An 18,313-nucleotide genomic window follows, 5' to 3' on the forward strand; every position below is an offset into this window, starting at 1 on the left:
GATTACCTGACCCTCTAGTATCTAATCGAGCATCTCAAGAAATATATGAACCCTCGCCTGTTTCAGCCCCGCAACAGCAAAGAATTTCTTTAGAAGATATGCAAAAAGCAATTCAAAATGCATTGGCACAACAAAAAACCGAAAACCAGGCATTAGTAAAGAAAATTACAGAATTACAATCACAAATGACTCAGCAAACGCAAGTACCTGCTCCACAAACTGTTGAACCCATTAGACAGCCGAGAGGTCCACCATCTTCATTGAAAACAGAGGAAGGTCTCAAGAATTATTATGTATCAGAATACTTAAAAGAAATAGGTTTATTAAGTAAGGAAGATTTAGACTCAGATTATCCTGTAAAACCTTTTCAAAGACCTCGTTCACAGCGAAACAATAATTCTGCTAGATTTGATAGGATTGAAGAAGGACTTGAAGAAACTCGGAATAATGTAAATCAGTTAGCTGATCTATTTCAGAAAAAAGCATTTATACAAAAATGTGGAATTTGTGGAGAAACGGGCCATAGTAAAGGAAGTTGTCCAAAAAGACCAATAGCTCAATCTAAATTCACTCGGTCATATTTTACGCCTCTTACACTTATAGTTCCTCCCGATTCAGATGGTGAGAAAAATGGTGGGGGTGGTTATGATGAGGATGATAATAGATGGATTGAATATGACCCACCGGTAAAAAAAAACAGGTAAATGAGCCGAGAGGCGCTTCACATAAGTTGACCGGTGATACTAATGCAACCTCACCTCTAGAATCTAGCCAACCTGAAATGTATGATCAGCTATTGTCTAAACTCTCACCACCGATACAAAAAATGTGCTTGTTTCGAAAGGCTCAAGAAGAGGAAATGAAAGAATCAGATGAGTGGTTATCATCTTTACAATATCTGGATGCTAATATAAATGACTTAACTATTTCTGAATCTTTTTTAGATCCCGGCAGTGAGTTTGGTGGTATAAATGATCTAGCAATCAAAGCGCTTGGATGGAAGGCTGATAAACCATCTAATTTTGCCATAAAGGGCAATTCCAAGCATATTACCGATTCATTAGGATGGTATACAGACGTGCCAGTTACCTTGAAGGATAAAGAAGATAAGACAATCACGGTCATTGGAAATTTTGTTCGTATTGATAATGGTGAAACAGAACCAATGCTATTTTTTGATATGTCAAACATTTGAAAGGTTCAAGGTATCCCTGAGCCAAATAAAAACCAGTTCTGCATAAAGTTACATGGAAAGGCATATATTATCCCAACATTTAGCAAGGCTCCGGCAGTCAAGGATCCGCCAAAAGAAGATCAGAACCAAGTATCCACCGATTCCTCTAGCCTGACTAGTGAAGACTTAAAAAAAAGTGCGTAAACTGTACAAAGCTTGAAGAAGGAATGGAATTACCGATGTCATCCATTTCTTTTAATACTTTTTCAAGTTCAGATCCCATCCTAGATATATTATCATTAGAGGGAGTATGGTTAATAGTATCATCCGTCTCAGTAAAGGCTACACTCGTTTTACTTAACTTCTTTTTTTGGCTATTTTTTTTTAGTGGTAAGTCATGTGGAGAGGAAGTAATACCTGGAGCCCCTCCTATTTTGGCAGATGGCATTATAGCAGATCCATCTGACACTCTTTCAGATCCAACAGAAATATCAGCTATTGGTTGATTCCAGGCAATTCTATTAGCTTTTTCACCTCTCCAAATCTGATATATGCGCTTCATTAATGTATTATATTTGCCCATCAATTCATCTAAAACTTTCTTCCTCGGCCTTTCATTTTCACGTTGCATAATAAAATCATAATCGGTTGGTGAGAATGGAGGAGCATTACAATTCATACGTTGTCTAACCATAATCTCGATGGTGTATTTTTCAGATAAATTATTTCAAAAAATATTTAAATATAATGAATAAAAACAATGTATTCTTTGAGATAAATAAGATAAGTGTAGTCTTTTTAATATTTAGAAAAAATGTATTATTTCGAAAATAATTTAATAGAATAAATAGGATAAATACATTAATTCAAAAAGAATTATTGGGATAATTAGGATAAATGTATCATTTTGGAAATATAGGAAGAAAGCATATTATTTCAAAAAAAATATTTTTTTTTTTTTTTTTGTCTATATTTGCGGGATAAAAAACTATGCCTCGAATCTATACCTTGAATGATGTAGGTAATAATGATGGCAGTAAACTTGGAAGCCCTCCATCCAATCGATATCTACCTAGCCGTTTAGAATTTGAAGAACAGCTAAAAAAAGATCGTGAAATGTTTATAAGATCTGCCAAACAGCTTATAGCTAAATATCATGCCTTAGATAAAAAAAATAAGTGTATGCAAAATGATCTAGATCACTCACATGAAGAAAATGAGCGTATGCAAGATTCTATGAATCAATTTATCCCCCTATCTAAGCAACTAAATGGTTTGAATAATAAGTTTGTCTCCCAAATTACTTGTAAACGAAAGTCTCATGCCGATCTTAATGCCAAACAGTTAAAAGAAATAGAATCGCTAAAGTCTGAGATTAATTTAAAGGATTCTGAAATTACCTCTTTTGAGGTTAGAATAAATGAACTGGAGGCTCGTCTTCTTGCAAGCTTAAAGTCAGAAAAATTATGTGAAAATTTTACCTATGATCCTTCCTGCAGTTCGATAGAACAAGAGGACAATTCCTCTCTTGAGATTAGAGTGAAGGAATTGAAAAATGAACTGGAGAAAGTTACGCAAAATTCATCATTTAAGGATGGATTAATTTTCTCTTTCAGTTAGAAGGTAGGTCCGAATACGAGTCAATCCAGGTCATCTAGGATCAATCCGTCTAATAGGCGGATTCGGATTGATCAGATAATCCGTCAAATAGACCAGATGGATGACCGGATATCCGATCAATCCTATACAGGATCGACAAAAAAATTTCCTTTTTAGGAAATTTTATGTTACACGACTGGAAACTAAATTTAGAAAAACTGGTTTTTTGTGAAATAGGTATCGCCAAAATTAGAAATGATCGACATACCCGTGCATCACGTGACAACGCAAAGTATCATTTTCGATGATATGCGGGAGAATCGATACGCATAATATATTTTACAGTAAAAGTCATCGAATAATACCTGCTATGCATCAGAATGATACTTTTGCCGTGACAACAGTTAAATACCTAATCGAAAATTTTCCTTTTTAGGATTCTTGTGAAACCCAAAATTTCATTTTTGCTGGGAAATAAAATTGCTTTTTTTTGGATATGTGTAATGTTACTCATACCCCAAAAAGAATAATTCCATGCCGATTACTTAATTCCGGCCGGAATTATAATCAATCCGGTCAATCCGCGGATAATCTGATGATCCGATTTTTTTAATCCGGATTGATCCGTCACGTGATCATCCAGATGACGGATTGACCAGATTCATCCGAGCCGCACCTCTAAAGCCTTTCATGCTAGTGAAGTGATCTAGAGCCAAAACAAAACGAAAGAGATAAACTAGATCGGTTTGCTTCACAATTGCATCGATATCTCATGATTCAAAAATAGGTAGTGCAGAAGCGGATCATGAGACTGAAATTTTTGAGACATTATGTTCCGAAAAAAATTTGCCCATAGAAAATCCATCATCCAGCCAGCGATTATAAGCATAGTAAAACAGTAGAAGATCTAGAGATACCTCATTTTTCTTCACACTGCTCAGAGCGCGAGCCCAATGGAAAAGAGGATTGTAATAGTATTTCAGCCGTACCTATTATTGCGTTAGGAGGTAGTAATCCTGATCAGTATATAATCCCGCTTATATTCTTGTTTATTATATTAGCCTTCGTGGTGATATTAATTATATGGTATATATACGGATGAACTTTTCGTCCAACCAAAAAGAAAGAAACTTTTTATCCAGTCTATAGAAATCATAGTTATGGATTCCCAATCCGATACACAGAAGAACCAAAAAAGGTCATACTTACCCTTTGCGAAACTTTACTCTTATGATATGATGAGGCTTAAACGAATCATCCCGAATTCAGTCGCATTCTGCAAGTCCATCATGGACTTTTCGTATGCTAGTCACTGGGATAAGTGGATCAGATAAGACTAATATTTTGGGAAATCTTTTTCTTGGTAATAAAGCTGAATATATATATAAAGATAAAAAAGGAGGGTCTAGATATATTGCATGCGATGATTTGATAGTTTGTGGTTATCATCCTGACGAGCGAATATGGGCATTTGTAAGATATACAGTATGTATGGTATAATTTCAAAAGATCCAAAAGCGCCTTACTATGAAAATATACAATTTAGCTATATATCACCAGAAAAAATCCCTAGTGTTAGAGCATTTTCGCCAGAACGAAGTACAGTAATTGTTTTTGAGGATATATGTTTGGCTCCAGAGTATATACAAAACCAAATTGGCCAATTTTTTGGAAATGGGCGACATCAGAATATTTCAAGCATATATGTAACGCAAAAATATCACAAAGCCCTATATTCATTTGTGAAAATGCCTCTTACTTAGTAGTTTTTAACTCCGGTAGCTCGCATAAAAATATTTCCAAGATCATTAGGTGCTATACTGATGATGTAAAAAATGCATCTATGGTCATTAATAGCTACCTTCAAAAAGGTGAGTTTGTTGTATTTGATCTCACTAGGCCGGAAGATGATCCTCTTGCAATCCGCCTAAAGTTCACTGGTAAAAAAATGATTTATCCTATACATATCTTACACATATTGTTGGCACTCAAATGTAGAAAATCATACACAAATAATATACATATCATACACATATCGGGTACTAATATATATATCATACATATATCAAGTACCTATACTATATATATAAAAGCATCGATATGTATGTATGATATGTGTATTATTTGCAGTATGATTTTCTACATTTTGAAGACCCTATATATGTAAGAAGACATGTGTGTGATATGCAGAGATAGACCATTTTTACCAGCGGTTTAATATTCCATTAAACCTGCAGAAGGAGATAGAAGCTAGACAAAAGCGTAAGGAAAAAAGCGCCTCAGCTAATGAATAGAATCTGACTTAATAGATGCCAGCTTTTTTTTGTAATTATAAAGAATTGGAATGGAAGAGGAAGCAAGGCTTCGAGTCTTTGACTTCCCGGTTATTTATATTATTTCTCAAAAAGCTTGAGACTTAGATCGGGATCTTGCTTTACAGAAACTTTATTACAGACCTGAGGGATATTATCGGTCTGCTGAAAAAATGCAAATGGCTTGTAAGAAAGCCAGATATGGGTTTACTTTAGCTGTTATAAAAAATTGGCTAAATAAGCAGGCTTTACATCAGATTCACAAGTCTCGGCCAAAATTTATTCAGTATGCCTCCTTTAATAATATATATTTTTTAAATGAAGTGCACCAGAGCGATACTACTCCCATGCCTCATGATAAAGTAGATATTCAGATTTATAAGTATAGGGGCGTCATCAAAGATGTTGCAACTAGGTATCATTGTAGTTTTGCATTGACTGATAAAACAGCCTCACAGATGGCTAGAGCGATTCAGAAAATCTATGATGATCCTAATAACCCTCTTAGCTATCCAAATACTTTTATTGTAGATAGAGGCACTGAATATATGGGCGAATGTAGAGATTTATTGCTTAGCTATGGTGTTAGAATTCAGTATGCTAACTCTAAACGTGGTGTAGCTATTGCTGAACATGACCATCAAGAATTTGAAAAATATGCTTATTTTCAGCAAGATGCTGAAGATTTTCATTTGCCTTTGACTGATAAATCCAGGGCATGGTTTAAAGGACTTCGTATAAATGATAATATTTTCAATAATACTCCTACTCTGTTAATATGTATGTCTCCTAACGAGGCTGTAAAAAAGGCATTAAAAGGTAAAAAAATAATAGCTAGACCTTCTGTCAAACATAGGAGACCAGTTGGTTATAATGAACTACTTTTACCTAGCTATACTGAAGTTCGACATCTATTAGAACCCAGTGAATTAGAAGGTGGGAGAAGAAGGGCAACTGATTGCAATTGGTCTCCTGAAGTTTTTACAATTGATTCTTATTTGATAAAAGAAAATCAGCCTATTCTCTACAAGCTTTACAAGGGTCCTAGATGCTCATTTGTAAGAGAAGAACTGCAAATCGTCCCGCCAGACACAGTATTACTACTAAGGTTGCTTGTCTAAATCTCTTTAAAATCGTACGATTAGTTTCGTCAAAATTTTATTATAGATTTATTATAGTTTCGGCAGTTTCGGCATTTATAATAAGTTTCAGCAGTTTCGCTTTTCTCCAAAGTTTCGCCAGTTTTTTAATATAACTTTAATATAGTTTCGGCAGAATTTCGCTTTTCAGCGAAACGCCATCTTGCCTAAACCCCTAGGTTTCAGCAAGCAACCTTAATTACTGCCCAAATATATTCTCAAGAATTAGTCTTATTTCCTCTTTCCTCCACTTAGTATAGGATTTGTTCGAAAGCATTGCTTAAGTAATCATCTATTTCATTTCTATTATAAATTATAATTTGTTTATTTCTAAGCCAGTCAGTTCGTGAATTCTTTTTTTCCTGTTTTTCATTCCCAGGTTTATCATCTATAAAAAATTTGGTAAGAGAACATAGAGCGAACTTAAATTGTTCACGTTTATCGAATTCCTTTTCAAGTATTTCTCTAAACTGTTTTCTTCGGCTTTCTAACATTTTTCGTATATCACTTCCATTATCTGGATGGGATTTGGGAACTTTTACATGATGTACGGCTATAGCTCTTCTTTTAACTGCTGTTTCCAATTCTTCTTGTTCTCTAAATTCTAAATCCTTTTCTGACCTTTTGGGCCCCTTAATTTCTCCTAAGCGCTCAAATTCTTTATTGATCAAATTATTACCTTCCCTAAATGATTGTGTTTTAGGTCCAGGACCGCCTTCAGACTCTAATATCTTTTCATATTTCTTTAACTCTTTTAATGTAGATAGGCGAACTGCCTCTGGATCATACTGCTCAAGATCATGAAAGAGCATTTTACAACCATCTAGATCATTTACCTAAGGTTGCTTGCCGAAACCTTCTTAATAACTGCCGAAACCTATACAGAAAATGCTGAAACTATATTAAATCATATTAAAAATCCTGCCGAAACTTTGCCGAAATGCCGAAACCCCCATTTGCCGAAACTGCCGAAACCCTGCCGAAACTATAGTAAACATATAGTAAAATCTTGCCGAAATTTATCGCAGGATTTTGGAGAGGTTTTGGCAAGCAACCTTACTGATTTACCTCAATTGGCTCATCACCTAGATCTAATTCTTTCCAACGTTTTTGCAATTTTGCTCCCCATGTCTTAATTCGCTCTCTGGGTTTTCGTGCATTTGGATTAACCCAAGCTTTGGCTTCCTCTTTGGTAATATACTTTCTTCCGTGAATGAGTTCTGGCTTAGGGGCAAAGTCTTGAACGGTTATTTGTAGTTCAGGTTCAGGAGTTTGAACAGGGGTATTAGTATCATCACCTGTTGCCTCTGACAACCTTTCTGGAAATATTTCTTTACAAATTTCGGCTACAACCCTTTCTTATCTATATAACCCCTCTCCTTCTATCAAAATCCCGTTATAAATAATCGAATGCTGAATTTAGAAACGAACTCCATTTTGATTTAATCGGCAACACCTGTATAAAAGTCTATTAATTACCCTCTTTTTAAATGCAAAGTAAAAAACGCTTTATCGAAGTTCTTAGTGCACAGAACTTGTTTCCTGTTGTAAGTTTTTAAAAATGCCTAATTTTCTTTTTATATCCTGATAAATCCATTCGATTTTAGGATTTTTGAAGGGAGTATCATTAATAGCAGATTTTTGGATAACCTCTTGGATGGGTGCTTGAATGGGTACTTGAATGGGAACTTGAATAGAAGCAGTTATCTCTGATAATGGTTTGCACAGATTTTTTCGTCTAAGATGTTCACGAAGTTTATTTGGATTTACACACATTTTACCACAACGTTTACAAGTTGTATCTTTTTTATCACTTCTAGATTTTCTAATCATGATGTTATCTCTTACTTTCACGCTATTACATACTTATATAATTTTTTATTCAATTAATTATTTCCCCCTTAGACGTGGATATATATCAAAATGTGAAGGCCCGTAATTATGGATTAAATATTGGCAGAAGCCTTCATCTTTCTAGATATATACACAGGTATAGGATGCCCTCATTAACGCAAACCAGCTATACAATTTTGGGCCTAGTCTAAATCAACAAATTGCCATACTTTTACCGGCAACAAATAGGCATTAGATAGATGGGTTACAAGATGGCGCACTTCAGGTAATCAAACGGGCCATGGGCATAACAAATGCACCTCTGCCAACCTCGAACATGGAATTCACAGGACCATTCAGCGCTTGCTTGACTGGCCGGAGAGGCGCTACGCTCGCATGAATTTATCCACCACATAATTATACCGACAACTAATAGACAATAGTCAGGTTGCAACATGGTGCACTTCCGGCAAACAAATGGGACGGATATGATCGAAAAGACTTCTCAAGACATATCTAGGGCAAATCATCGAAAGCAATGGGAAAGCATATTGCTCTTGATAGTTGCTTGATAGTTGCTCGATAGTAGCGGGGAAGTGCTCTGAGACTGAAGGCGCAGTATAAATTCGGTCGCATTATTCTGGCCAGAAGTTTGGGCGTAATAATTCAGGCATTCAAGCTGGCCTGAAACTGGTGAACTAATAGAAGCCTATATCCTAGCCGAGTAACAGTTTCGCTGACAGTTATGACAGCTCGGATACTCCAGGTCGCTCTGTGGTGCTAACTTGGATCCTTCAGATCGTATGTGCAAAGATCAGATGACCTGGAAGAGTTGGGACAAAAATTTTTGCTAGGTGTCGTAGAAACTGTTCCTGATATACATGTTTCGTATGACTTATTCTGGGAAGAGTTGGAATAATTTTTCGTATGACTTATTTCTTCCGTATGATTTAAAATAATATATGCTAGTTAAGGAGCTAGCTTGCATAGAATCCTTTTCTGATATATTTTTTCATATGATTTATTATGGAAAAGTTGGGACTGATTTTTTCGCATAACTTATTATGGGGAATTGGGACAGAAATTTCATATGATTTATTTTTTTTTGTATGACTTATTTTTTTTCGTATAACTTAATATAAAAATATGTTATTTAATGAAATGACTATTGCATAGAACGGTTTTCTGATATATTATTTTTTCATATGGTTTAATAAATATAACGAAAAGTTAATATAGAAATTAAGATTCTAGAGTTGATAGAAGCTTTTCTAATATAATAATAAAAATCAATATGCTTTCTGAAGTTGGAGAATCCACACAGAATTAAGAAATATAATATCGAAATTAAGATTCTAGAACTGCTAGAAGCTCTTCTAATATAATAAGAAAAATCAATATTGTTTTTAACGTTCTGTGACCCATACACACAATATTTCAGTGGGGGCCAGACCTTCGGTCCTTAAACCCCCACTTTTACATTGTGTGCTTTAGTTAATGAGGAATCCATTCAACTGTAATTTTTGGGAAAACCCTGGGTATCCATTAGCTGACTAGTACTGGATTCAACTCCACAGACGTATGGGAGTACTTTGACTTTAATTTTGCAAGTTTCAGAAGTCCATATATGAAAAGCGGAGTTGCTTACAATATGTAGGCTACACAGAGATGGCAACTTTGTTATATTATTCTGATGATGTGAGCTTATAGTATTAAAATTTCATATCATCATCAAAGACTAATATAATATTTTTTTTTACACGCCAGTTTGACATAACTTATGAAGGTGTCCGCAGTTTTAAAGATATTGAGATTTTAAAGATAATAGAAAATTCTATTAGTAAAGAAAAAATCGTAAAAAATATACATGACTTGAAATCCAAACTTAAGGTAATATTATAATAGATATTAGTGAGTTAGGCAGGAAACTTAAAAAAGTTTATATTCCATTTTTATAGGAAAAATCATCCCAGCTTGCTGTAGAAATGCATCAATTATTAAAAAAAGTAAATATTGATAATTTAATATGGCAGAAACTGCTTGCCAGTTAGGTAATAAGTGATAACTCTAATTTAGTACAAGATTTGACATCAACAGCACGTCAAAGTTTCATAAAACTGGCCCAACATATGCAAGCAATACTTTTACCAATTATCTAAGAGAAATGTAAAACTTTTGTAAAAGATTTCAGAATTGAGAATATTGATGAATTTCCAGAAAAGTTATCATATACCAGTACTTGAAAGAAAACAGAAAAGGATTTACTGCAAGTTACAGAGGAAATTCTAGATACATTGTAAGTGTTTCTTATATTAGTAATTTATAATCACCACATATTAACCGTAATATTTTTTTAAATCTTTTAGAAGTAACATTTGAAAAAATCCTGCTTTTGAACCTCAGAATGCTAAATCTCAAAGTGAGGAAACATACATAACAGATATAATTATTTCTATTATCCACTCTGCACTGAAAAAGATCCCAATTAGAAAATCAGCCTTTATTAGCACGTAAGTTTGATAGACTATGTTCAAGTGGTATTATAAATTAATATTTATTTATACTTAGGACCAAGTGTTAAAGTATAGCTAGTGTGGATAGAAGAGGAAAACAAGAAAAATGACCAGATATTATGTATATAATAGAGTGGAAAAAAAAATTATATGAACTCATTTTTACAGAATCTTCACACTTGATATGCATTGATAGTAAAAAAGAAAATGATAAAATTAAGCTATGGCCTATGGCGAGAAATGAATGATGGTATGGCATATATTCACAACCTAATAAAGATGAATTTGGGATTCTCAGAATCCAAGTGGCAGGTATGCTTCTTTCTTTTTATATTTGGTTAATTATTTGATAATTCTAAGATTAAAGATTATCTTACAGGAGAAATGATGCATCTGAGCGTTCTTATTAAAGATATGGATGATGTTTAGCATCTTTACCATCTACGCTCGATTATAATTCTGGTACAGCTAACTGATGCAGAAATTTTAACACATTTGTGGAAGCTTTATTAGTATTGAAGGTATAATTTCATTAAAACTATTTAACTAGAATTGAAAAAAAAGCTAATTTATTTTCTTTATTTTTTTAGAATATCACAATTGTTAATAATTCTCTTCTGTTTATACATCAAGGTTTAAATCAAACAGGCTTAGGCAAAAAAGTTCTACAGTATCTTCTGATAAAGAATAATTAGAACTATACTACAAAATAAAAGAAAATACATTTTGTTATATATCTCACCACTCAGTGATTATAAAAAAATGAAACACAGCTCGTTGGATTTATATTGACAAGACGAATTGAATAATAGTAGTTTTGTGTTTCTAGGTATGATAGATGTTAAGCTATACCACACATTAGCACTTTGTATTTTCGTCCACTATGCATTTTTACATTTTATCACATAACTCGGCATCTATCACACCTAGAAATATAAAACTACTACTATTCAACTCGTCTTATTGAGACAAATCTAATAAGCTGTGTTTTGTCTCTCTATGATCACTAGATGCCAATACTGGTTAAAATCGTTTCTTTCAGCATTAATACCTTTCGTCAAAAGTTCATCATCGTCATTATGTGATTCGTTAAACATTCGGCTAATTATAAAAATCAAAAAAAAAATTAGCATAAATCAACTGGTTGATTTTTGGTTAATTTTTGGTTGAGTTGTAATATAAAAAAAAACTATAAATCAACCAATATTTTTTTTTGATCAATTTTTATTAATAACTTGACAATTTTTAACAACCTTGAACAAAATTAAAAATATTGAACTATCTAAATAATAGCCAAATACTTGTTAAAAAAGTAAAACTTAAATTAGTAATGATTTACATTCGACCCCTTAAGATTTAAATAGACTTTTGCCATAAAAGTCTAAATTAGTTTCTTTTTAATCAGGTTTGGACTCTTTTTTGAGTTCGTTTTTTTGTAGTTTCTTGGAATTTATTTTTGTAGATCACTTCGATTTATTTCGACTTCTGGACTTATTTTTTTTTTTCGTAGGTTATTTCAGTCTGGTTTCTTCTATTTGGACCTTTGACTTGTGTCCTGAAGGCTCAATAGTAGAGTATACAATTCAGTTGTAAGGTGCAGATTTGACTCCTGCTTAGGACAATAATATCCTTTATAGGTTGTTCCATTTCAGCTCTCGAACCAGAATTTTCTATTTTGTAGGTTCTTCGTTTTGACTCTCGAACTTGAACATTTTTGACTTCCAGACTTGAAATTTATTTTTTATAGGTCATTCATTTCAGTTTCTGAAATTTTTTTATCTTGTAGGTTTCTTCGTTTCAGTTTTCAGACTTGGGCTTGGAATTTATTTTCATTTTGGTTTCTGGACTTGGAATTTCTTTTTTGTAGGTCAGTTCATTTTGGTTTCCGGACTTGGAATTTCTTTTTTGTAGGTCAGTTCATTTCAGTTTCCAGACTTGAGTTTAACTTCTATCAGTAAAGAAGTTTTTCTTTTGTAAGTACGCTTCAATTTTGGAATTTGGGAGTTTTGAAAGAATAGCATTTTACCATTATATCCCGAAGGTTCGATGGTAGAGCATATGATTCAATCATAAGGTGCAGGTTCAACTTCTACTTGGAACAATAGCCAATTCGTATTTGCTCTTTTGTAGATGCTTTGATTCGAACTTGAAATTTGGATTTTTCTTTGTAGGTTACTTCTGATTTATTGATTTTCTTTTTTATAGGTACTTTTGATGTTCGCTTTTGATTTTCTTTTTGTAGGTTTTTTTTGACAATTTTTTTTTATAGACCACTTCGGTTCCAATATTTCAGGTTTTTTTAGGTAGTTCTTTCGGTAATATTAATAACAAACGGTTATTAATAACTATTCTTTCTTTTTTTTTAAGTTCGGTGGACTTCCAAATTCTGAAGATCGGAAAAAAACCAAGATTCGTAAGTATATACGAATCTTGGTTTATTTTTTTGTTTTTTTTTTAATTTTATTAATGAATGGTTACTAATAACTATTCTTTTCTTTATTTTTTTAGGTTCAGTGGGCTTCCAAAAAATGAAAACCCAAAGATTCGTAAGTACAAGTACAAATCTTACTTTTTTTATTTTTTTAAAAAGAATATTATGAACGGTTATTAATGACCATTCTTTTCTTTATTTTTATAGGTTCGGATGGACTTTTGAGTTCCAAAAATGGAAAAAACTAAGATTCGTAAGTATACATGAATCTTGGTTTTATTTTTTATTTTTTTAAAAAATATTATGAACGGTTTATACTAATAGCTGTTCTTTTCTTTTTATAGCTTTGGGTGGCCTTTCAATTTCCGAAGAACAGAGAAACCAAGATTCGTAAATAAATACGAATCTTGATTTATTTATTATTATTTTTTTAAAAAAAATATTATGAATGGTTACTAATAACTGTTCTTTTCTTTTTTTAGGTTTCTGTGGGCTTCTAGGACCCCAAACAATATATATAAAGGTAGGTTTTGAGTTTGCTTAACCAACATATAAAAATTTTTCCTATGTGAGATTTATTATTGCTTATTTGATAACATAATTTTTAAATAGTCAGATATAATTATGCATAGCAGAGTATTAAATTATTAATAGTCAGATATATATTTGTGTAGCAGGATAGAATTTTTTAATATATATATATAATATAATATATATTTACATTTTCACATTAAAAAAATCTAATAAAATATGTAAACAAAATTATAAACATGTTTGTATAAAAAAAATTTACTATTTTTAATACTAAGAATAAGTTAATTGTATATGTAATACAGGAAACATTTTTAGACGTGATCGTGTACTGTGTTTTTGATAAAACAAATACGCATCTGCGTAATATTAAAATCATAAATCATATACGTGTCCGTGTAATATTTAAAAAATATATATTTAAAATGAGAGCAATGGGTGGATGGGAAGGGAAAAATAAGTGTTTTTCTGTTTTTTTATAATTTTACACTATAATTTTTGTAATAATCAATAAAAGTTATTTCATTTTTACTTAGAAAATTTTTTAAAAATATTTTTTTTGACAAATTTTACAGTAAATTTTAAAAATAAAAATTCCGCGTATTGGTAGCGTTACAAAAAACATGAATAAATCCATAAATATCTATTCAATCATAATAAAAATTTATATATAAGTAGATTCGAACCTGCTGAACAACTTTACTTAAGAAGATTTTGGATGTTTCCTTTGACTAAAGTGCCTAAATTACGCTCTGAAGTCACAGAACAGATATACGAAATATTAATAAGAAACATTTATAAGTTGTAATATTACAAAAAAATAATAATAGCTTTATTCATACATTATTTCAAAAATTTTTGTTTTTTTAGTTTTTTTTATATACATATTTTATAAAAAAAATTATATATAAATATATATATGTCATAAAATAAGTTGCTTAGCAGTGTAAAAAATTTATGGGTTAGATAAAAGTTTGCTTAGCAGACATGAAAAATATTTGCTTATTGACCTTAGTAAATTTTGAATTTTTTATCTGACCTATATATATATTGTTCGGGGTCCTGCTTCTGAAGAACAAAAATCCAAAGATTCATAAGAATTTTTATTTTTTTCCTTTCTTTGTTTATTATTACAAACGGTTTATTAACCGTTCTTATATTTTTTTTTATAAGTTAAGGTGGGCTTATGAGTTTCCGAAAAATAACGAAAAATTAAGATTTGTAAGTAACTATGAATTTTGATTTTTTATTTTTTTTAAAAATATTATGAACGGTTTCTAACTGTTCTTTTTCTATTTTTTTTAGGTCTTGGGTGTCTCAGATGGGCTTCTGAAGAACAGAATACCCAAAGATTCATAAAGACGGTACGAATCTAACTTTTATTTATTTATTTTATTATGAACAGTTTCTAACCGTTCCTTTATTTTATTTTTTAGGTTTCGGGTTGACTTCCGAAGATCAGAAGAAAAGGAACCAAGATTCGTAAGTAAGTACAAATCTTGGTTTATTTTTTTTTATCATATCAGCTAATCAAAAAAGTGCCCTAATTTTTTTAGGGGGTAATTAAAAGTTATATAAATTTTACTATAAATAGATTATCTTTTACGTATTTTAATTGGTTATAATAATAAATATATATTTTTTATTGGGAATTTATGTGTTCATACTTTTAAGATGTAAAAAAATTTTGATTAAAAAAAATCTTTGAAAAAAAAAATGGAAAATAGTGACCAACTATTTAAAAGAAAAAATCCCACTGAAATTCATAACTATCCTAAGAAATCTATTATTCAATATTCTGAACCTGGACGAAGCTATACCTATAAAATTATTGAAGAAGGATATTATCCACCTGCTACTTATCTTAAATATACAAAAGGTCAAAGTTTTCGAATTCCTGATAATTATGAAGTTGAAACTAGTTGGGGAAAACCTAAGAAATTACAAACAGTCAGGTGTTTAATTAAATATGTGGAAAAAATTCAATACCATGTAAAGTCAGAAAAATCAAGTTCAGATGCAGCAGTTTTATATGCTAAGGTATATATAATTAATCTGTTAATTTGTTTTATTAATTTAAATTTGTTATTAATGTAATAAATAATTTTTTAAATTAGGCTTTAAATCCAGAAAAAAAAACGCGTTATTCAGGACCACATTTTTTTGGTCTTTATTTAGAAGTACTTCAACAAGTAAGAGATAGTCATCAGCGAGCAACAATTTTAAAATAATTTGATAATTTAACTTCAACTGGACAAAATAATTGAGTAAAAAAAATTGCAAATTCTGTATGTACAATATTTGATCAAGTGGTGAAAGAAAATTGTTATTTAAAGAATAATCCCAATTTAAAGTCTATTGAATTTAATATTAAAGAAAAATCTTTTCATTTTAGCATTGGTGAGGAAAATAATGAAGAAACAAAATGGAAAGCAAGAGCTGCTGTTCAAGTATGTGATAAAAGTCAAATAACGTGTGAAAGTTATAGAACTTTAGCTTCAATCAGTCAAGATTTACCACGTGAATGGAAAGTTTCTGCAGAAAGAAAAGAAATTACTCATGAAATGAAGGAAATTATACCAATTTCGCTTGTAAATTTAGAACCATCACTACCCAATGATCCTGTAAATTCAGAAATACATATTAATAATTCAGATGTTATTGATAATGTGCAACAATCAATTGGAAAAGGAGGAAGACGAGATATTATTAACATTTTAAAATATTTGATACCAGGTCTTCTTAAAAGAAAAGTATTGGATATAACAAATCCTATAATTCATTTACGAATTTCTGGTGATAGGCGTAATGTAAGAAGAAAGGTTAAACAAGTAATGGTCACGTGTTCAATTCTTAATGATATTGATAATTTGCATCAGCCAGAAAATCATTACACTATAGTTTTATATCCTGGCATTGAAAAATATGAAACTTTACACATTATATTGGATCCATTAATTGTAGAATTGAGAAAGTTAAAAGAAGAAGGATTAGAATATGATCAGGGTGTAAAATGGAAGATTGAATTGTATTTTTCGTCAGATTGGAAGTTTTTGGCAATTTGCTTGGAGATAAATGCAGCAAATAGCAAGTATTTTTGTCCATGATGCGAAGTATCAAAAGAGCAAAAGGGTGATTTCTTATATAAATGGACTATTAGTAAAAGTATAGATCAAATTTGTTTAGATCATACATTTTATAAAGGCCATATTTGATCAGCAATCTTTGATATGATTCCGTTACAAAATTGGATTCCAGATGAGCTGCATGTAATGTTACGCATTACAGATGTTCTTTGACGGCTAGTAATTGATGAGCTTAAATCTAGAAACACGTAGAAAGATAAAGCAAGAGCTGTAATAGTTGAAGAAATAAGATATATTAATGTTAAATTTCATTTTTGGCTTGAAATAAATTCAACTAATTGGCAATACACTTCTTTAACGGGGCAGGATAAATTAGCCATTCTACAACATTTCAATTTAGCTAAACTTTTACCAACTTCTAGAGCAACCCAAATTTGTAATTTGTGGGATAATTTTTATTTACTTCACAAGGCAATGAAAGATCCAAAGACGAATGCTTCAGAGTTTTCTAATAGTGCAATTGCATGGTTGCATCAATTTTTGGATTCCAACTATTTTTATCAGGCGAGTGACATAACGCCATATATGCATGTTTTGGTATACCATATCCCAGAAATGATACGCATTCATCACCATTTTGGTTTATCTGCATTTTCGTGCTCAGCAGTTGAAAACAAAAACCACCAATAAGTTTTATTTTTCTTTAAAAAAACAACAAAAGATGGCGGTAATGGAAAAGAAAGAAAATCAGCAATTGTAAATATACTTGAACATGAAAATAGGCTTTTATATTTTAATATTCATGATGAAATTGATTCAATTCAATTACCAAAACGTTTACGCGTCAAGTAAATTATTTCATATTAGAATTGAGAATAAAAAATATAGAGAAAAAAAGGAAAACTAAGTCACAGAAAAAAGTATCATTGCGATATAAGTACTCATGTATTTTTTAATAAAATATCATGTATTCTAATGAATTATAATAAATTTCAAAGATCTTAGTTTATTTGAAATGATTTTTTATTTAATTTTTTTTTAAAAAATATATTTATTACATTAATTTCGCTATTTCTATGTTAAATGTTTGTTTTCACATTTTCTTATCATATACAGTCAACTCCCTCTATAGTCACTCCCATTATAGTCACAATCTATCTATAGTCACTATCACACCTATCCTCAAAAATCTTATATTAAAAAGAACCATTTATAATCACAGTTATATAAAGAATATATTAAATAACTTGGCATCTAATAATCGTACAAAGATGTACCATAGCTTGTTAGAATCGTCTCACTGAGACAAATCGAATGGTGGTAGTTTTATCCTTTCATGACCACTGGCTGATGAGTTATTCAACAAAATGTTAAGCATCGGCATTATTATATTTCTTGATTTACGTTTACTGCGCCATTTAACGTTTTGCTGAATTTCTCGGTACCTAGTGATTATAAAAAGGCGATTAATAGCTCGTTGGAATCCCCTCATCAAGACGAATCGAATGGTGGTAAGATCATCTCTCTGTGATCAATATTGACGGAGTTACTACTTAAAAACCATTTAATATTTTTTAATTTCGGAAATTGATCTAGTGATTGGATTTCGATGTATTTTATACCATTAGATTCGTCGCATCAAGACGAATCGAATGGTAGTAAGATCGTCTCTCTAGGATCAATATTGGCAGAGTT

General features: G+C 31.3%; 6 protein-coding genes across 6 annotated transcripts; 4 read left to right on the forward strand and 2 right to left on the reverse strand.

Annotated features, from left to right (window-relative positions):
- Positions 1-98: 98 nt before the first annotated feature.
- On the forward strand, positions 99-1,195 carry OCT59_010058 (uncharacterized protein; the record flags this gene model as incomplete). The annotated part of the gene is made up of 2 exons (XM_066132781.1): positions 99-700; positions 772-1,195. The coding sequence occupies 2 exons, from the start codon at positions 99-101 to the stop codon at positions 1,193-1,195; spliced, it is 1,026 nt and encodes a 341-aa protein (XP_066000394.1).
- Positions 1,196-1,349: 154 nt separating this feature from the next.
- Positions 1,350-1,868, reverse strand: OCT59_010059 (uncharacterized protein; the record flags this gene model as incomplete). Its single annotated transcript, XM_025311808.1, has 1 exon — positions 1,350-1,868. One exon carries the CDS (start codon positions 1,866-1,868, stop codon positions 1,350-1,352), a length of 519 nt encoding a protein of 172 aa, XP_025168135.1.
- A 296-nt stretch (positions 1,869-2,164) lies between these two features.
- OCT59_010060 (uncharacterized protein) lies at positions 2,165-2,794 on the forward strand (the record flags this gene model as incomplete). The annotated part of the gene is made up of 1 exon (XM_025328110.2): positions 2,165-2,794. The coding sequence occupies one exon, from the start codon at positions 2,165-2,167 to the stop codon at positions 2,792-2,794; it is 630 nt and encodes a 209-aa protein (XP_025168134.2).
- A 1,466-nt stretch (positions 2,795-4,260) lies between these two features.
- On the forward strand, positions 4,261-4,536 carry OCT59_010061 (uncharacterized protein; the record flags this gene model as incomplete). The annotated part of the gene is made up of 1 exon (XM_066132782.1): positions 4,261-4,536. The coding sequence occupies one exon, from the start codon at positions 4,261-4,263 to the stop codon at positions 4,534-4,536; it is 276 nt and encodes a 91-aa protein (XP_066000395.1).
- Positions 4,537-6,475: 1,939 nt separating this feature from the next.
- OCT59_010062 (uncharacterized protein) lies at positions 6,476-8,057 on the reverse strand (the record flags this gene model as incomplete). Its single annotated transcript, XM_066132783.1, has 3 exons — positions 6,476-7,060; positions 7,293-7,543; positions 7,760-8,057. The coding sequence occupies 3 exons, from the start codon at positions 8,055-8,057 to the stop codon at positions 6,476-6,478; spliced, it is 1,134 nt and encodes a 377-aa protein (XP_066000396.1).
- A 7,191-nt stretch (positions 8,058-15,248) lies between these two features.
- Positions 15,249-17,470, forward strand: OCT59_010063 (uncharacterized protein; the record flags this gene model as incomplete). The annotated part of the gene is made up of 5 exons (XM_025311807.2): positions 15,249-15,572; positions 15,650-15,724; positions 15,887-16,540; positions 16,871-17,258; positions 17,340-17,470. 5 exons carry the CDS (start codon positions 15,249-15,251, stop codon positions 17,468-17,470), a joined length of 1,572 nt encoding a protein of 523 aa, XP_025168132.2.
- Between the last annotated feature and the right edge of the window lie 843 nt (positions 17,471-18,313).

Source organism: Rhizophagus irregularis, chromosome 18 (genome assembly GCF_026210795.1).
Source record: "Rhizophagus irregularis chromosome 18, complete sequence".
NCBI lineage: Eukaryota > Fungi > Glomeromycota > Glomeromycetes > Glomerales > Glomeraceae > Rhizophagus > Rhizophagus irregularis.